We start from the raw sequence: 21,810 nt of genomic DNA, 5'->3' as shown, positions 1-21,810 counted from the left end.
AGGGCTTCATATCTGTATAGTTTATTATATCAGTTTATTGCATGATTAAACCACAAGTAAAAGTTTGCATTTATTTTTTGAGTAAGGATATACTTCAAACATCGAAAAATAGAAACAAATCAGCATACATTATCTGTTATTACTTGACAGTGTCTTTTAAGTCTCAGGAATGTTTTTTAGGCCTGTAGGTGAGGTGTGTAATTTTGCACACCTTGCCATCTTTAGGTGTGATTAAAAAAAACTGGAAGATGATGTCTGGAGGTCAAAACAAAAGAACTTAAACTCATCAAAAACGAATAGTGAAAAATACAGAGGGAAAAAGGAAGAAACGGAGGACAAAAAGAAGGGCAAAAGGAAGCTCCCCTGAGACGAGTGTGTTTGCGTGGGCAGGGGTGCGTGAGTGTGAGTGTGCGGTCAGCTCGGACTGCGCGATGCACAGATAAAGGAGAGCGCAATTCAGCACTACGGAGTTGATGAATGATCTGACTTTTGTTTTAGTGACAGGGAAGAATTTGGAGGGTCGCGCGACTGCTCAGAATAATGCTGCCCTTGTCTATTTGTCTGCAACCCAAGCATTAGTGAGCTCATATTGGGAAACAGTTACCCTTGAAAGAAAGCACAGCAAAAACAGTCACCTGGATAACTCTGAAGGCAAGGACTGCTGCTCTTCTCCAGGTGCCTAACAGACACAGACACAGCAGAGAAAGACTTACCAGGAGTAGAGTGTGGTAAAAGGACCCTTCGGGGGGATAAAAAACATGGGACTGTAAGCGACAGACAAATGACTAATGTGATAAGTAATGAGTAAATGAGTGAAGTGGGGGATAAAAGAGGATGTACAGGACTGGGAATGCGGGAAAAGGAGGAGAGAAGTGAAGAAGAGGGAGCGCTGCTTCACTTTATTGCCCAGTCTCTTACATCCTGTGCTGATCGATACTGAAGCACTAAAGAAGATGAGCGTTCGGACCAGGAGTGTGTGTGTGTATGTTTGTGTGTCCACAGATATACAGCATACACAGTCTTGAAGAAACTATACTTATGGAATCATTGCCATGTTGCAAACTTTGACATGAATGTGAGAAATAATGTGGAAAATGAGTGACAGAAGATACTAAAAAGGAGAAAAAACAGAGATATAATGCAAACAAAACGATGGAGCGTTAAAGACTGCATAAGAGGCGCGGATCAGGGGGGTGTGAGAGCGATGAAGAAAAGCCCGGCTTGTAATTTATCCTCCAGAGTGCATGCTTTACGGCTTTCTTAATTCAACTCCTGATACTATTAATGGAGTTAATGTTGAGATTATATCTATTTTCTGGTGGCGGGTCCTGAAATACTGCAGTTAAGCCCACCCCCCTCCACTCTCCTCTTTCAGACTGCCACCCAGCAATAAATCACCCCCTGGCTCCACCATCTTCTAAAACTGGGTAAGAGCATGGCATACTGGGTAGAGAGGCTCACTTCTGGAAGTACTTAGGAATTTTAGAGGCTTTATTCACAGAAGAGTTTGGACTTTTCAATTATTTTCCAAACTTTTTGTAAGACAGCAGTAAGGCATTTAGAAATCCAAATTATGCTCATAATGCCACCCATCTCAGAGAGGCCGATACATTTCAAAAAGTTAAATCTTTAACAGCAAAAAAAAATGTCAGTGTTCATTTTTAATGTAATAAACATTAATTTCCAATTCATTCCATGTAATAAATTATGTTAGTTTAAATAATAATAGTTCAACAGCTGATTCTTTTATTAGCCAAATGAAACAAAGCCATGTGGTGAATCTGACAACGATTATATTTTTATTATATGCATTTTTTGCTCAGCATACAATTTAGCTTCCCTTAAAAATGAGACTTCTTTGGCTCTTTATTACTGGTAGGTGCTCACAAAAAGGAAAGATGTTCTTGTTTCCTGTCGTCAATATATAACAATTCCCCAACATAACAGCTTAATAGAAAATAAAAAAAGGCTTTCATTCTAATAAGATCATTCCTAAAGAGAGTGCTCCTTCATACTTACATTTAAAAAGAAGAAAAATAAAGTAAGTAAGACAGAAACAAACAAAGGAAAAATACTTGATAGCTGTTGTGCTATCCTTCATGTGAGTAAAAAAAAAAATCACTTTGATAAGGAGGGCCTGTTCAACTGTTTTCCCTACACAGAACATTGCAGACAGAATAGGCAAACTAAAGTTATAATGCCAAAGGTTTTTAGACTTTTATGCATAATGTTGTGCTTAAACTCTATCTTCACTTGTAAACTATTTTCTATCAATGTTCTTATAGTGCCAACAATGAGATTGCAATTATATTGCAGATGGATGTCAAACTATACATCTAGTTGATTTTAGGCTGCTTTCACACATAAATCAGTTTGGGTCAATAAAACATTACAAGTAGCTTGTTTGGTCTGCTGTTAATTTGCAAGTTAATGGAGTTCCAAAGTGTTATTGTAGAAACCCGTTGCTGCAGAAGTTAAAAGTCTCATTAATTTTTCCCATAGTCAATGTGATCTGGCTTTGAGTTGCTATATATTTCGTGAGATGTTGATCAGCAGCGGACTAAGATACTTCCCTATCAGCCCAAATGATTCATAACTGCGTCTGAAAACATTTGGTCGATTAATTAAGGACAGTGGCATAATATCAATGCAGACATTAAAGATAACTCTGAACCTGCATTTGGCAAGTAAGCTGGCAACACCTTACTTTTAAAATCTGCAACAATGTTGCTGCGTTTTACCTGACTTGACTACATCCAAGGTCTGGGGATGTTGTCGCATTCTGACGTTGGAACATAGATGGTATCTGAAAAAGTACGATTTAAAAGTTTTGGCCAAAGACGCAGTGATGACACAGGGGCAAAGCATACATAGGGGCCTCAGTCCTCTATGTGGCAGTCACAGGTTTGAATCCTGGCCTGTTGATCGTTGCCAACTGCCAACAACCCACTTCCATTTCCACTCAGTTAAATAAAAGCCACTGGAGCCAAAAAAAAAAAACCTTTAAAAAAATTTGGCCAAATATGAAGATTGATATTTTTAAATTGAAACAGCCATTCAGCCGTTGCAGTTGCTTCCTGCTTGTTGTTTATATAGCATACAATTTAACACTCACAAGAGAAGAGGTTTTTGGACTAATTAGCAGTGTTACAGCCTGGCTCAGATGACCGCAACAAAAAACTGTGAGGGCACAACCTTTTAGAGGCATTTATTATTAAAATGATGTTTAGGGGTAGTGAGCGGCGGCAAAGGAACCGCTGCACCGATCTTTGGACATGAACCTGCTGGCCCTCACAGGTCTCAGCGTCTGCTCCCAGGTCTGGTCAAGTGACGCCTCCATTTTTGGAGGGACCAGACCAGACTGGTCCAGTCTGGTCCCCACAGAGTTTGTGGTACAAGCGCTCATTGCTCGTTCCATTCATGTCAATGGGCCCAGGTAGACACGTGACCACTAGCGCCTCCCATCTCCAAGACCTTTCTTAAAAAACAGTTAACAGGCCACAATGCAACACAGCAGGGGGCCATCACAAGCAGGACAAGCTATATGTAAAAACCACTGTCTTCTTTCTGCTTGCTTTTGTACCGAGGGATGTGTAGTCCATGTTGGGTGAAGCGTAGCATTCAGTTGAATGGCAAGAAGATTGCTAAATGACCGGTACAGGGTTTTATCTAGTCCAGAGGATTCTAGTCATTCACACGCTGACGGTGCTAAGCTACATTGTAGCTGCAGCTGCTTTGGAACAGTCTGAAAGATGCAAAGTTTCCATACACCAACAGGCAAAGCAGGTAAAGTGTCTGACCCAAAGATAACGACTGAGACACACAGAGCGGGGGGTTTGAACCAGCAACCCTCTGGTTACAGAATGAACTCTGACCACCATCTCCACTGTCACCCCAAAGAAGAAGTGTCAAGCAAAAAAAGAAGCAAACTAAGCAACTTTAGCTAATCTTTTTGTCTGTATCAATAGAAAAGAGATTTAAAAGGTTGCATTTATACATGATCGATGACATGTATAGATGACCTACAAGTCAGCATAGGTGGTGTTCTTCATTCAGTTCAATAGGAGACAGAGCTCCAAAACACACTCAATACAAATAAACCCCCAAATGATTTTCTATAAACTTTGCATTGGAAAGTCTAGATAAAATATTAAGTTTTTTCTAACCAAAACCTTTATTGTGAATTGGAGGTTTAAACATACCATAAACGTATGTTTGAGAAAAAGGACCTTAGAGTAAGGGTGTAGCAATACAATAATCTCACGATACAATATACAATATTCTGATCACAATACGATATGTATCACAATATTTGGCAAACGATACAATTTGAGGCACTTTTACTTTTCTGAAAGATTTTAAAAGGACAGAGTGATTTTAGTGACATTTTGTGTTCCATAGACTTAGATTTAATTAACTGAAAACTGATTAAAAACACCACTACACAATACCTGACTCTGATTGGACAGAGTCTAACAGTCTACAGCTGGACAAAATGAATCAAAGATGCAGTGAGAAAATTAGTTTCGGTCATTTAATTCATGTGGATTTGACATAAAACTCAAAGTTTCAACAGTGATCTGGGAGTTGAGTGGGGAGATTATCAGCCTCTGTAGACTCTCAATATGCAAATGATTGCACTTATGTTTTTCTTTTGGACATACTGTGGTTGCATTTTGGAGTAAAAAAAGTCTTTTGGACTATAGGGAAAAATCTTTTCTACCTTGGCTCCCGGAGTTACAGTCACGGGACTGTAAGCTGTTTACTACTAGCTGCTGGGGGAGTGGCTCTGCTTCACCTCATAGTGATCGACTCCTTGCAGCTGCGCAGCGCCGTCATTCCCCTGCTTGGATCTCGGAGTAGCTACCTGTCAGACTGCCAGGATCTCATCGTACTCTCAGGCTTTGATACTCTTTGTCAGTTGCTAATAAGAATGATCGATCCGCCATCGTCATCATGGCAATCCTCACTGCGCCCAGACTGCGGCTGCAGGGTTCCCCTCTTCGTTTTCCAGCTCAAAACAGAGCACCACTGCATGGTTCATTCTTCAGGTAATTCTTTATATACAGAACAGAAACCACTAAGCTAAAAACAAATTACGAAGTGGATGCCACTAATCGCTCTGATATCCAAACATTAATTTCGCGATCTCACTGCTTTTGCCGCTACTCCGTTCTGCTTCTCTTTCACGGTTACTTGCTCAACTTTACGTCGTTTCTTGGCAACAAAATACTGCCCATTGTAATTTCTTGAAGATTTGAGATTTCCAAAAACAAAGAAATCTAATGTTGCGTTTCGTTTTTTACGTTTGGAAGCTCATTCCCGTTCACATAACCGGAAAAGCTGGATTTGATATTTCACTGACATTCTGAAAAATATGGTTTACTTATTTTAGCATAACTCCGTTTTACTTGGCCTATTAACACAATTTAAAAACTGGTGTGTAGTATAAGCCTATATACCCCTCGCGGGTGAAAAACTGATACCTTCCGAGGGTGGAAAAAATCGATAAATATCGTAGAATTGGTATAATTATACAGCCCTACCTTAGAGGAAAAACAACTCTATGATTTTTGTTTGGGGATTGTTCTGTGATATACAATCTCACAGATTTCAGCTTATTAAGACACTGAAAACTATGTTGTCCTTAATTAAATCCTTAAAACATCTAGGATTGTAGTAAAGACAGTTGTAGTAAAGAATATCAGTTTCTTTACACGAATGACAAAATCAGATGTAAATCTAATTTAATATTTAATTAACAACATAAAAAGTCCAGAGTCTCCAGTAAGGTCAAAACTATTTGGACCTTGTGTTAAGTTGCTGGTTAAGGCTGTAGTTTTTAGAGCAGCATGTGGTGCAGCGATGAGCATGAACAGAGATAAGAGGTGAAGACCTATGTTGACCAGGATATGTAGGTGTGATAGGCCAAAGACAAAGAGCAGCATTCAGTAGTTAAGAGCAAAGAATATGAGCTCATGCACCACTCAATAGCATCAAACTGATAAAAGGAGCTGCTGGTTTTTGGAGTTCAACTGATAGATAAGCTTGAGACATGAACGAGTAAGAGGACCCCGTCCCAGAGGACCTGACCCTCCTATCGCTCTCCTCAATTGTACACACATGGTGATATTTCACAGCATGTCAACGGGCTCAAATTGAAAATCCCTTGATGAATCAATATTTACTGCAGCAGCTAAATGAATAGTAATAAGTCACCAGAGAGGCTGCGGCCAGCCACGCTCCAGGCCTCTCTGTCTCACCAAATCTGGATTATACAAAATAATGATCCCTCCCCCACTTCCTCAACTCCTTCACCCCTTCAAAAACATGATTGGACAGAATAAAAAACTAATAAAAGTTAGTGAAAATGTATCGTTATAAAATTTTTTATACAAACAAAAATAAAAGATCCACAAGTTCTTATTTTGGGATATAACCTTTTCAAAAAACAAGAGCTGGAGAGAGGTTTCCCTTAAAACCTCAATTTGCAAGAACCTGGGAAATATTTCAAAAGTCAATAAAAATAGTAAGAAAATAAATTTATGTGAAATATCACAAAATTATTTTTACTGTTGGACCAAAAAGTAAAAATTACATTATAAACCTTTTGAGATTTTACTTGCCCTTTTCTTGTTTCTCTTTATAAACATGACACCATGGTCTTTCTTCCACACAGCTTGACAAGAAAACCACCTTCAAGGTCTGGTGTGCTCAACTTCTCACAAACCTTTCAGCTTTTATTCTATGGTTGTTCAAAAGCAATTATACAGTGCAATTTGTATTGTGTGTTCCTGGTCAGTTGAGATTAGATTTAAAGAAAATTGGAACCTGGTAAAGAAAAGATCATTGAGTTGTTCAAACCTTAAAGTTGCCTTGGAAATTAGCAAGTTTTTTGATCCCATAACTTCTAGGAAAAATCCTCTTTGGACAGATGAGTTTAACACTAAATTATTTGGATATCAGAACAGAGGACCAGTTTGGTGCAAACCAGATACAGAACTGACAGAAAAGAACTTTGTACCAACTGTGAAACATGGAGATGGAAGTCTCATGGTTGGAGGATGTGTTGCCTCAGCAGGAACTGCTCAGTTGCAATTATGCAATCCAATAGGAAGTCTACTATTTATCAAAGTAAAATGTGAAACTGTCTGTAAAAAATAAGGCTGAAGCAGACACTGAAACATGAAATTTTGCTTGCCTGAGGTCATGCAAGTATACTCAGGTATACAGATCTGTGTGACTAAATGCACATCTGTAAATCCACCAAAAATGGGCTGAAAATGAAGAAATGGAAAATCCTGGGACAAGTCTAAGCCTAAACTTTGATCACATTTAGCTATTCTGAAAACTGTTACAGACAATTGTAGTGGTATATCTGAAAGACTACCAAGCAAAAACATACATAACTCGCTGTTGGAAAAGAGCTGGACTTGAACAAATGGAGGGATTTACATCAAGAAGGATGGCATAAGAGACAAAAGCTCCACTAATTGTTAAAGATAAGTGGTGCTGTAATGACTTACGGAGGAAGGGCCAGCCATTGTGGGTGGAGCTTACTGATGTCAACATTTTATTCTCTAATAATTTCCTTCCCTTTCCATGCTTCTTGCTGATACCTGTGATAAAAAACAAATGTTATCATATATTACCTGGCTGACTGGATCTTCCTGGCTCGCCAGGAGAGCGCAGCATTGTAGTGCGGGGTGTGTGCAGCACTTGTACCCGGACGGGTCACCATCTTGTAGCGGGTCCTAAACACCCGCTTGGAGGCAGGGCTTAGATGGGATGTGGAGACAACGTCTGTGGACAGCAGTAATTAAGAATGGATGAGTCTGACCACACACAAAACAGAGGCCATGGTAAATCTATCCAGTCAGCATATCAACAAATGCACATTCACATCACTTCAAACACACACACACACACACACCTACACCCCGGTTTGAAGACTCTGGCAGGTGTGGTCTTTAATAAGCTTCACATATAAAAATGAAAGGGAATAACAGAGGCAGAATTTTTATGAGTCTAATAAATCATGTGCTCTGTCTCTCTGTGTTGTGCCTTCATCCCTCCTGCCCAGCCTCCCTCCTTCCTTCTCACTTTAAGTCTCATTCGTTATATCTTTTTACAAATCCATCAGAGAAGACGCACAAGACTAGAGCGATTGGAATGGGGAAAAAAGAGGGGTGCTTGTGTTTTTATTTATTTATTTGTCTGCATATCCATCATGTTGTTTTATGAAGGCCTGGCCTGGATGACACTCCCACACAAAGAACAGAATTTACATTGTGGATAATCGGAGGTCCTGTTCACATCAGTTTACCAAGACAGAAGGCTTCGCAGGAGCAGAGTGTGTCTACTCAAGTCTGAAATAAAACACTGGTAAGGTTTTATTCGTTGCATTTGCCAAAGTTGTTCGCTGCATCTGGTAGTTGATGCTTAATACAAAACTCTGAGCAGTGGCCAACAACTTTTATTAACTCTTCGGGAAAGATGCTGAACTTTGTTCAAATAAAACAACAGGGTTAGGATCCAATTTATTTTAGCTTTAAGTTGCTTAAACTCTTAAGCAACTTAAAGTACGTAGAGTTATCACCCTACTGACACTCCCTGAGTTATGTATTTGAAGCACACAAATTAAGAGAAGAGCTCATAAGCATGATCACATCTAAATGGGTAAAAAAAATGTTTTGAATTTTTTATGTCATACGTGACTGTGACATCCAGTCAAGATGATGTTGGATGACCTTAAAAAGGGCATTCGTAAAGTGAACTATTATGGCTGAATTAAAACAATACTGCAAAGAAGATTGTAAAGACTCCTTGGTAGTTATCACAAACACTTGATGATGGCAGTGGTAGCCATGAAGTGTGCCACAACCATTAATCAGGAGACAATTGCTTCTTCCTACAGAGCCAGGCTGGTTTAACTGAAGAAAATATTTGTATTATTAATATAAGATTTTAAGTGGTATGAGTATATCACTAGTTCCACATTTTATTAGAATAATCATACTGCCCAAAATGTCATCATGTGCACTTCTTCTAACCCTAACCCCCTGCCTCTATGGCAGAGACAGCACTCAGTCTTCCTAATGAGCAAAGCCCACAGAGCGGTCGGAGTAGTGAGAGAGGGATAACAGATGAGTTTATGTATCTGATGACAAGCTCACTTTGTATCATCTTTTTCGCACAAGTCTTTAATAACCAACACCATTTTAATTAGTGTCCAATAACAAAGCATGAACTACAAAGCTGTGGTAGCAAACAATACACTGATTTCCACTTTCACACCTTCTGCCTCCCCTCCCAGGTGTTAGTTTCATTTGTCAGCCGCGTTGCAGCTCTGGATCAGCAGGAGAATCCATCTCAGGCAAACATTTAGCTCAGAACAAATCAGAGTTAGGAGAGCTGTTGAGATGTCTGCTGAAAAAAAGCGAAGGCTCACACATGAGCACATATGAAGCCTTTAAATTAACATGTGCATATACAGTATAACATAATGAAACTACTGTGAAGCAGTTAGTAATAACATAACACCCAGTCTTAAGCAGATGAAATAAAAACCTGTTCTGAATTGAAGGCCAAACATTGAGAAAGTAGAGATGGCTGTGCTAAGCATTTTACAGCCATACAAAAGAATAAATAGTTCTTACCTTCACTTTTATCGTTATCACAGCACTACCAAAAAATGTTCAGATAAAATGTTAAGTCCATATCACCCACTCCTACTGCAAACATTTCTTTTCTCAATATTCTAACTTTTAAAGACTGATTCTGCAGTAAATTTCATTCTACAGATTATAAGAGTCAAAGGTTGAGTGCTGCGTTATCAAAGAAGAACACAGCAAAGGAAAGGACAGCAAAGAGAACAAGCACAGTGCTGCTGGTTTTTTAGAGAAGTAGCTGCCCAGTTTGAAGTTACTTTTCTCCAAAGTCTGTATTGCAGTCACTTTGATTTTCACACCTAGTCAGATGACAAATAAGGCTTGTCAAAGGTGTTGCCATGACTCCCACCCCGCAACCTTGTACATGCTCGTCGTCGCTTCCCTAACCTGGACCTTAATCCGTCTGTAAATCCTTGCTGCCAACAGGATGATGGTCACCATGTTCGGGATGCTGACACACAGCTGTTCCACCACGGCTGCTGCTTAATGGCACCTGGTGGTAGTGTTTGTCCTTTGATATATATTTGAGTGTGTGTGTGTATGTGTTTGTATGGGAACATGGATGGATGGACGGTGCTGCGCTGATTGTAAACCAATGCAGGTTGTGTTGGTTGAGTGGCTCTGGGAGCACTGGGGTCTCAATCTTTCAGTGAAGGACCATGACCAATGAGCATGTGAACACACTCACAAACACCTGGGGTCTCAATCTTTCCTTAATAGACCTTTGACAGTGGACTGCCTTGCAAGTGGCGCTCGACTCTAGGAAGACGCATGCAGCTCGCACGGACCCATCCATCTCTCCCTGACGCACCGCCGTGAATCCACAGATAATCTACTCTCGCTGCCTCACCATGCACTCATCGCTCTGTCTGCAACCAGTCTCCCATCTTGCTCACTTAAACGGTAGGTTTGAAACATTTTCTAACTAATCCCTTTGCAGGAGGATTTGTGGCAAAGTCTCAGTGAAAAGTTAAAGTTTCTACAGTCGAGTTTATTTATTTTAGATTTACAAGTAGGTTGTTATTAACAAACAAACTCTGAGACTATGCTGGTTTCCATGTTTTCATCTTGTCATTGTAATTTCTGAAGAGTTATACTTTTTACTAAACATGGCTGCCTCTACAGCAAAAATGTAGAGGCAGCATTCTGGTTTATTTAAAATACAACAATCACAATCTGCACAACTCTCTGTCATGTTTCCTCTACGATTACAGGCCTGATCCGCTTCCATTAAACCAGCTTAAAATCTGGTCAAAACTCTAAAAAAAAAAAAAAAAATTCACTCACATTTAAGTGAGTGAATTTTTTTTTTTCTCAGCTGTTTTCTCAGCATAAAATGACAGATGGGGCATCACACGAATGGATCTGAATGTGATGAACAACGTAGACCCCTTCACTAAGATGACTGAGCTTCGACTAAATGGTGTGGACTAGGCTTTGAGAAAAGTTCTGCCTCTTGATCCTTCAGCCCTCTGACTGAGGCGGTTGACAGGTCACAACACAGAACATCCAATCCTCCATCCTCTTATGAATCTACCCGAAGTCTGCTCCTCCATACCTGACGGCTGCTTCCAGTGAACAGCCCTCCCTGGGACAAGCTGATGGATAATAAATCTTATTATTGACACTGTCTGTTCCTGCTGCCATTCCATGCTCTCCTCCCCTGGGGCTCATCTTCTGACTCCCACAGCTCCAGCGCTCTCACAGAAGACAGCCGTGTCATGCTAACATCAGATTTAACAAGGGAGTTACCACGATTTAATAACTCAGTGTGAGCCAGCACAGGGATGATAACATGATCTCTGCGTGTTTGACACTCAGTGATGCTTTTTGACACACTATCTGGAGGTGCCAGGACAGTTTAATGCCAAACCGTACCGACATAGAACTTCATTCCTTGTTCTTAAAAAGCCTACATCCTACAAGCTTACTCATGATGCATTCAATGTTTGAGCTATTGCTCATTCTTAAATTGGGGCAGGATATCTGAATTGGTGCTTAAGCTTGTTTTTACACAAAGAATGCATTTAGCCGCCTTTCATCAATACTTTGTAGCAACGTTTTTGCTGAAATGACAATGACCCAACATTGTGTAGCACTTTATCAAGTCTGAGGACTCCAAAGAGCTTTACATTACGTTCAGTCAATCACCCATTCATGTAATTTCCTCAGATTAAAAAGCTCCCTAAAAGTAAAATATAATTAGAAAAATATGAGGCTTTAAGGGGTCAGGGATTTCTAAAACTAAATGCTCATGTGAAGTCATACTTTACATGAGCTTAATTTATTCCTGAAGACTAAAAACATGAGTTGATTCAGAGACCCAGTGTAACTGTAAATGTGATAACTAAAAGATGGTTCAGCTCCTCTTTGCTTCATGACTACATTAACACATGACTGCAAGTTAGCTAACATAGAAAAACAACTTTATATATAAATTACCACTAAAAAAAACAAAAAAACCAAACACTTTGCCCCATCTTCTGAATCTGCTTCAGGATACTTGAGGGATCTACAACCATGTGTGCATGAAGAAATGAGTTGGCACAAACTGTTGGGTCAATGAGGCCACCCACAGAAATTGTAGACCTTTGGAGTTTACTGTGAACAGATGATGCCAGCCAGCAGGGTGGTAGTGATGTCATGTCACCTCACTTCACAGAGGCGTGTTTAAAAACAGGGGTGATGGTTGGGGGAGAAAATTCATGTGTGTGTGTGTGTGTGTGTGTGTGGGAGGGCTATTCGCTTGTGCCTCGTCCATCATCATAGCGGAGTCATAAGCTGTAAACGACACCAGCTGACCTGGAAAACTTCAGCCTGACCAGGGAAAGGAGGGCAGGAGGAACCCTCTACTCAAATTAACAGCACAGGTTTGCTGCACAAAACAAAATGTATAAAAACTAGGAAGATAGAAGATCAGAGTCTTTGTGTGTTTAATATGCGTTTTAAGTAAATCTGTTGGGGTATGGACATATTTTTGGCATGAAACTATGAATGCAAGAATATAAAATTTGTTACTGACAACATGTTTTGTACATTTTGAAGGGGACCGATTATGGAAAATTCCCATTTTGCATATTTCTATATATCCATTTGGATCTCAGCTGAATCTTAAAACAGCCCAACTTGTCAAGTTGGGCATGTCAACTTGACACAAAATGCATAATAAAATAAAAAATCTTGCACATTTTTGTAAGTTATTTTGTAAAAGATTATATTAATTAAATACTCAATTTTAGATATTAGTAGGGTAAGTTATAAAGTCAACAATTGGCAAACAATCATAAAAAACAATATTTAAGGTTTATTAATAAATATAATCTGCTTAACTTTTTCTTTTATGGCCTTTTTCTTTGGAAAATTGTTGTTCAATCTGGATTTAGAGAAATTGTACAAAGACAGATTGCCAAAGTTCCCTCTCTGTATGCTCCAACCTTGCAGAATGTAACATGAGAAGACTAAGTGCCATCCTACAGCCAAAATAAGGTTGTACAAAGTGTTAACAGGAGTGGTGCCAATAACTGAGACGACAAGTTAACCCTGACAAAAAAGCCATTGATAAAAAGCTTTTGAGGGATTAGAAGAGAAGAGTCTATAGTTTCTTCATTGTAGTAAATATGTAATCTTTAAAAATTATACGTTGATTTTAATTTCAATCAGTTATAAATGGAATTAAAGTGTAAACTCTTTTACTACCATTGTCTCTAAACATTGAAAACACAGTCCAAATGTTTTTTTTCTTATGTTGCGGAATATGCGATGAGGCAACATCCTTGATGAATAATTAAATAATAGCTTCTATATATGTTTTCCAGAGCAATTGAATGTTCCTGCAGCCATCAAGAACATCAATAATGTAAATAAGACATGATGAAAACATGTTTTCCCTGTGAACTAAACCTTGACCTCGACCTGATCCCGAGAGCTGCCAAGATTTTTAACCTTGATCAACATTCCCTCACTTTATGATGCTGTCAAGCACATCCAGAACGTGTCCCATGATGTTTGTGTCGCACATGTAAAAGTCATGCCTGCTCAAAAGGATGATGCTGGTTGTCAATCAGCAGATCCCATTACACACATCAGGAAGAAGAGCCCAATGCTTTGTCCACTTAGGCACGTCATTATTACATAAGTTACAAGTGCATCTATTTGTGAGCAGACTGAGTGTGCGTGTAGGTATTTGGGAATGGAAGGATAAGTGTGGCTTATAAAGTGTTTGTCTCTGAGAGGTTGTGCCACTTGGGGGTTAAGTGAGAGAATCTCTAAAGGACAAGACAATATTCCACAAGGGACATGAACTTCTGCCCTGAGAGAACTATGGCAAGACCTTTAAGCTAATAAACAACCCTAACAGGGGCAGCAGTGACCACCAACATGCTCCACTGACAGAGTGACAGACGGACGGACTGATATTTTTCTTTTATTTTCCTTTCAAAATGTGTGATTCAGAGAAGTTAATATTTACAATATTTTTTACCTGAACAAAAAAATGTCAGCATTTTATCTCAATTCTTACATTGGTTAGGAAAATAGTAAAATTAAATTCCAGATTTTTCAAGACAGTTTAGGAATTCTTGATTAATTCTATTTTATTGTTCTTTAAATTGCTCTTGCATCCTATATAAAAAGAAACTTTTTGGCAACTGAATGTTTCATAAGGTATGGATGCCAACAGCGTTTTGTCAAAAATATTAGCTATTCTTCACAAGCAAGTAAAAATTAGGTACTTAAATCCAGAAAGGATCTGAAAATAGTCCAAGCAGTGGATTGCCTATAGATTTTCCATTTTTAAATGATTTACATTCTCTCCAGCACAAAGTCACAACCATATGGATCAAATTCAGAAAACATGTATCTAAATGCAGTCAGTTTTCCCCTTGCAAAATTGTTGCTATGTGGTCATCAAAGTAATAAGATTCCAGGTAAAACTCTCAGGATTAAGTTCTCTCCTAGCTGGCCTGAGACACTGTGTGATTTCTTTGCTGAAATTTTTGTTGCTACAAACAGAAAATTACTTTTGCTTGGACATGTTGGCTGACGAGACTGTTGCAGTGAAATGAAGCAACACTGAGAAAGAAAGGATGTTGGTTTGACTCCATCATACTGAGTGATGGGTTGAAGACACATGCCGTATCCTGCAGTTTGTCAGTCACCACACACAGAGAGCAGAGGTGGCTCACTGGTGTAGATTTAAAGCAGAACTGAGCTCCTGGTAGCAGACGCCAGAATGGTGCACATCCATCATGCTGCTGATTCTTTTGGGTTAGTGAGTGATGAGCCCCAGTCAGCCGGTCGGACACAGAGTCTCAACTTCTGTTTCAGCCACAGAGTGAGAGACAAGGACGTGATGTACAAGGCCAACGGGAGTCACTCTGGCATCATGAATGTGTCAAAGTGTTAAGAGAGAAAGGAGACGCCAGAGGATGCTACTGCGCTAAAAGTATTTACAGAGTGTTCCCTCCAGGACTGTAACTGAAAGAAGATTAAAACCCCCAAAATAAGCTGATCTAACAGATTTTACTTCAAACAAAAAGCAAGAAAGTAACAATTATTTCTACTACCACTAAAAAAGTCTATCTTTTGATTATTGTATTTTGAATACTACCTGTAAAGTCTATCTACAGTTATATTTATTTTCTTAAAACAGACTTATGCAAAAATATAAAATTAATAGTAGCTATGTCACTAGCTTCCAAATGTTTAATGTCTCCTAGCTGTTCTGCTCTTCATATAGTTACACTAATAATCCCATATTAACTGTTATGCAACTGAACCATCTGCCCGTCGGCTGTTATTCCCATCTGGACGAGTGTTGCAAATTTGCCACAATCTGCTCCTGGTCTCAGTCAATACAGCCATAATAATATGTGTACTACACTAATAGGAGTTGCCGTCTAATGCCTAATTTGTCTCATTGGCAAGCTAAATGTATACATTTCAGGTAATAAGAGGATAAACATGCAATTTGCACTTTACTACCATTGTAAGACAGTATTGTGTTAACTGGAGCTATAAGTGATGCTAATAACATTTTTGTACCACAAGTGTCCACATTTTCATGACTATATCAAAACAGTCAAATTTGTCTTTCCAATAACCAAGTGAAAGTTGTAGGGAGGCTTTTTGGCCAGCTGACCAGCAGCAAGCAGTAGCATGAGCAGTGCTGAAAATGAGATGCAGTCACACCTTCAATAGTGAGGGGTTCTGAACCAATCCGAACTATCTCAGGAAGCCCACTATGAATGTTGAGGGACCATTAGGGGGATTCTACCTCTAGTTTAAACCATGTGTGAACTAAGACTATGTGGCCTCCATGTGTTAATGTAAAGGTTTTCATGTCAAATAGTCCAAAGAGTGTAGATTTCCAGACGATCAAGGTCAATGAGACTGATATTTGACCTCGGAGTCTGTGTGTAATGAAAAGAAATAGCTTGAATAACTAAAGAACTGATGGTTCACTTTGGCCCTTAGCCTTGATCAGATCTATAAGAGGAGGTCAGGCTCCTGACATTACCGAGGTGAAAAGTGAGAGTTCACAGGTTAAAGATCAATACGGACAAAAGGTGGGGAAGACTCTGGTCGGCCAGGGTGCTAATTTGGTAAGGGTGTTAAGGTCAAAGCACTTTCACTCTCCCCCCTCTGATTCTGTGGAAGAGCAGTAAGCAGGACGGCTCAAGAATAAACAGGCTAATTTTAGACTTTTTCTTACTAACCAATTCTCTCTCCAGGAATTTACTTGTTTCTCTTCACCAACTTAAGCTGTAATAGTAAGCCTTTATGGCAATAACTCTGGGTTGTTACCTTGTATGTCTACATATGTGTCCTTAGCACTTTTTGCCCTTCTCTTGTGTAGCATCCTCACCCATTCATGGCCCCCTCTTTTCACAGTGGCACTCTGGGTGCAGCTGCCAGGGCCTAATTGGTCCCTTTGGGCCCAGAGGGAGCTGGCAGCAGTCCGCTAAAGTGCTGATCACAACCAAGAGGAGTGGGCATCTGCTAGGAAGAAACACTACTGCTGAGCCGCTGGCATGAATACCCAATGCGCACACACATTTATATACACATGTACTTAGCCATATACACAGTGAAAGGTCTTTCAAAGTCACAGCAGGCTACAGTATAGCACAACTAGATGTAACACAGATATGTGAAAAAAAAAAAAACACCTTATGATGTCTAACAGAAAATTACAGCAAGATTCATAGATGTTTTTCTTCTCATGATATTTTAAAGCTACATGAATCACCACATAAGGTCATAAAAAGGATGACCTTATAAGAATCTACTATAACTGTCACTAATATCTAATTAATGTTCTCTGTTTTATTTCTTTGGTCAGGATCAGAAGGTCACTTTCTTAAAAATGACTAAAAGCTTTTGAAACAGATAAGATCCACCATACTAACAGTTTTCCCTCATCTATATAATCCATTTGTATCTTTACTATCCTTCAATTGATGACTGTTCTTCCTGATGTTTAAGCAGTAATCTATTAACTCAGTTTGTCTGAAAAACACTGAACACTACAAAGCAGGATTGCATTAGATAAATGTCCACTTTTCTCAGAAACAATATAAGAAATGCAAGATATTATGTGGTTGACATTTTTATTGAATCTTGCTCATCCATCATGATGCTCATTGACTTGTAATACATGCTATTTATGAGTATCTGCATTTACATTTAGTAACATAGTGTTTTTGTTCTTCATTGGTCTCTAGACAGCGTTTCATTTCAGTTGTTACATATCCGAGGAGGATTGTTAACAAGGTGAAACAAACAGAAACACCTGATCTGTCTACTCTATATTTTGTCCGATGGCTCACAGCTTAACAAACAATTTGATTTTCTTGTATTCCCATGTTTAAACACAAAGTTTAATTTTCCTTTCTCTAAATTGGAGTTTACATTATTAATGATGGCCGTTTGGATAATGAGTCCAGCATTACCGCAATCGAACAAGATGATCAATAATATCTGCTTGTGTCAGTGCAGAGACAGAGTGAAGTATTTAACAACTTAGACCCCCCCAATGACATGACACAAACTACCCACACACACATCACAGGTCCATGCACACACAGACATAGGAGAACCGTGGACAGGAGACAAATTAACCACTTTCAAGAGAGCAAATCACAAAGGAGCAAAGGACAATAAATGGTCAATGATCAATACTGCCTGCTTCAGGGGAGCGCCCACACAATATCAACATTTAACACAAGTACATGAGAAAACACACAAACGTGTATCCCACATAAAGTGTGAGTTTTTTCTGTGATGGATTAGTCTTTACTGATGATACGCTGAACATTAAAAGATATGTGGCATTCTTCTCCCAATTCTTCTGTTTTTAAACTCCTTTTTAACACTGAAGCTACAATGACAGGAGACAAAGTAGCCATTTCCCCCAGAGCATCTCACCACCAACAGCAGAAAATGAACTACCCCAGATCAATACTGCACTCTCTCATAGAGTCGCTGCCGTCTTCTCCAAGGCTGCACAAGGCGCACTACAAAAAATATAACAGGTTTTGCCTCAGTTATAAAATGAGGATGCATCTGTTTGGTTTAACTACCATTTAAAACCGTAACTCAACTTTTACTTTCACCCATAGAGTGATGTGATTGATTAAGTTTATCAATTGGTTAGGATTACTTAAGAAGTAAACCTATGCTTTTAGCCAGCAATATAAGTGGTGAATACAGAACCAACCACATATGTTTTATTTTTATTTTTATAATCATTACTATTGTTCTTAATTTTAGATTTTTGAGCCATCTCAAGCCTCCAAGAGACTTTGTTGTCATTGGTAAGTTAAACAGAACAAAAGCAGTTGAAGGTTTCATTAGAATGGATGGTTAGGACCACAGTACCTCAGGTAGCTGAGGTAGATAACATGTCCAACAGAGGAAAATGGAGAAAAGTCCATCGAGGCATGTTATGGATCTGGAAATTGTTGGGATGTTGTGGCCTGGGACAATACCAGGCCACAACATAGTCTGCAAAGGGGCATACTATGGTGGCAGTTAACAATTATACAAAGTAGATCATATATGGATTACTCTTATTATTGTTCCAAATATTGAGGGAACAGACCTGTCTCTCTGGCATGGGAATTTCCTATTCAAATTGGGAACATCAACATATTTAGTCACAGTTTTCTTCCTGAAAAAGTTTCACCATCCTTACTGTCATTTTAGCTGACAGATTTTTTATTGGTGTAATGATTCCTGTAGATCAGCTTAGTGCAGCAGATAATAAAGGTCTGTAAGCTCTCTTTAATAACAATAATAATCCATTTGACTTATAAAGCCCTTATGTCTCCAATTGAAATCTCAAAAGGTTCATTCACACGCTGATGATGGCAAGTTACTGGATTTAACTTCATGTTGATTTCTCTAATGTGAGCTGAACAAGTATTTCTCATAGAAATGCACATTTAATATATGTAGTATTTTTTATAGATAGGTTATCTATTTGGAGAATGCCAAAGCTGTAGCGAACACCTAAATCATTGTCTCAGATATCTCCTTGTTTAAGAATGTGGCATGCATTTCTCAAAGAAAATGAATTATATTAGCATAATTTTATGTTTTACATGCAAAATTTGTCTCATAGAATTAGCATGAAATCACACGTTAAATTTTTAATGAGTCATCAAAGACATACTACAACTATTACACATGATTTTATGTGTTGACAAATTGTTTTTTTTAAAGTAATAAAGAAAACAAATTAGGCATTGGTTTTCTTCATTACATTAGGCAGCCATATTGGATAAAAAAAATTGCTCATGCTAAATTAAGATCAGTTTTAATTTCACAAGACAATCTATTGTTCTACTTGAAGCAAAAGACAAAAGTTCATCACCATAAAGTTGCTGATCCAGCAGAAACAATGCTCAGAGACCCCTGTGCTGCCTCTTTGGCAGAGATCCGAAAGGCAGTTTCTGCTGGTGTATGTGGATATGTACACTGTGTATATGAATCTTGGACCTGGCTGTACATTCTGATCTACTCAAAGGTGAGAACTAACAGTATAGACCAGACCTCCTAACTTTCCTGCAACAGAATCCTCAGCGCTCTTCTTCTTTAACTGATAAATGCTACCTGCCAGGTTTTGCTCTCCTACTTGCATCTGTAAAATGTGTTTAAATTTACTCCATTTATGTCATGTGGAATAAAATAAAAAGAGATGCAGTTGTGTCTCTGTGGCTCTTGAATGCACAAACTTCAGTTCCAGATTGAGTTTTTTTGGCACATGCAAGTGCCTGTGGTATTTAGTGTGAGATTTTATTGTCACACATCAAGATTGATAAATATACACGATGGCTTTAAACAGAACTGACTAATATGTTGCCAAACTGTTCCTAATGAAGACAACTGTTGATATCAAATAGCAGGAAGATGAGTAAAAACATTTGATCTAGTTATGTCTTGTAATAGCTCTTAAAGGAGGAAGGGGGTGTAAGGGAGATTATGCAAAAAAACTTTGAGCTTTATATCATTTATATCAAAGACATCCGGAGTGTTGCTTTGATTCTTTTATACATATTTTAGGAATCTTTTATTTGACTGTGGCAGCCATTTCAAGGGTCGCTACATACTTGCTTATACAATTTGCCGCATATTTACCCAACCGAGCTTCTGCACCATGCGTCGACACTTCCCGGCAACTCCCCCAATTACAAATTAGCAAACACCTGGTGGAACTGCGAGTCAGCTGAGCTAACTACTTCTCCGTCCAAAAAACAAGAAAGGTTGTACACAGGATAATGCAGGAGCATTGTGATGACCTGCTGAAGGTAGGGTGTCAGAGTCAGATCTTCTTATAGAGACAGAAACTAATCTGTTTCTTCAAGGCATCAAATTCTGAAGTTAAATGTATTTTTGACATATTCAGCATTTTTATAACAACTGAAGGAAACAGTTACTAAATTGAAGTGTAAAATGACAGCATTCCTGGAAAACACAAAATACCTCCTACCCCTCAAAGACCGCAAAACAGGATGAAGTAATACATTCCACATACTTTTATAGAAGCATTGTTTAAATTATAATTAGGCAAAAAATATTGTTTTAGTTGTAATATTTCAATTCTAAATTGGTGTGTAGTGCAATGCAGGGCCATCATATCAGTAGATAAAAGAAGTCACTGTAACAATGATTCAATCTAAATGTCATAAATGCAACAGTGTTGTGTTTAGCTGTTTAAGCAGATCGACAAATTTTTATTGTTCTGGCCTCCGGTAGGGTTTGAAATGACATCTGCAGCTCTCAGACCGGCTCTCAATGCCAACCCTGCTAGCAGGAAACTTCAGCATCCAGCGCTGCAAGTGGTACAGTATAGTGGTTACTGTACTACCACAAAAGGCAATAGTGCTAATGCCAACTCACTGACAGCCATGTCAGAGAATAAATCTTAGGAGCAGCATTCAGCAGGGGAGCGAACTACTTCTCTGTGCATTCAACAGTTACAAAAAAAGAGCAGTAGACTCAATTACTTTGCTTCTGTTTAGAGCAAATCTAACTAATTAAATAGGCTGAACATTAATTATTCAACCAGAGAAAGGGAAGAACTCCCGACAAGAGGAGCAGGCACTGAAGGTGCTTGGAAGCGGAATGATTGGATCCTCTGCTCCTATCTGGCTATAAAACAATCTGCACCCAGCATGGTTAATCAATAAAGCCTCACAGGAATTAGCAGCTGTCTTAAAGTGTTTTGACTGACAAACACAAACAATCATCCATTATTAAATAAGTACCACAAACAAATCTAACATGGGCCCTGAAGGGAGGAGCAGACTACTACAGGTTAAAAAGAGTAAGCCAGATTTACATTTCTCCATTGCCCAATGATTAAAGGCAAAACAATCACATCTAAAACTCAATCACTTCAATGTTACTGCACTGGAATTTAGACATCCTATTAAAATACTCTACAGTAACCAAAGGAAGGACAAGAACATAATTAATTTCTAGTGCATTGCAAATATTCACACCCTTTTATAGTTTCCTGTTTTTTCACACTTACAATAAGAAACCTTTGGTTTTTGTTAGAATTTTATGTAACAGACCAGCAGGTGCTGGGAATGGGTAATTACTGTATATTAACGCTTGTTGTTTTCAAGAG

General features: G+C 38.7%; 1 protein-coding gene across 1 annotated transcript in view; it reads right to left on the bottom strand.

Annotated features, from left to right (window-relative positions):
- The window catches only part of zc3h3 (zinc finger CCCH-type containing 3), a 60,993-nt gene that overhangs the window by 24,113 nt on the left and 15,070 nt on the right, over positions 1–21,810 (bottom strand). The window contains exon 4 of the mRNA XM_028028456.1: positions 7,653–7,803. Within this exon, the coding sequence (XP_027884257.1) occupies positions 7,653–7,803 (151 nt within the window). The remainder of the gene's footprint in view (positions 1–7,652; positions 7,804–21,810) is intronic.

Source organism: Xiphophorus couchianus, chromosome 9, assembly GCF_001444195.1.
Source record: "Xiphophorus couchianus chromosome 9, X_couchianus-1.0, whole genome shotgun sequence".
Classification (NCBI taxonomy): Eukaryota; Metazoa; Chordata; class Actinopteri; order Cyprinodontiformes; family Poeciliidae; genus Xiphophorus; species Xiphophorus couchianus.
The sequence above is the reverse complement of the archived record's forward strand: the minus strand, read 5'-3'. Positions and strand labels throughout refer to the sequence as shown.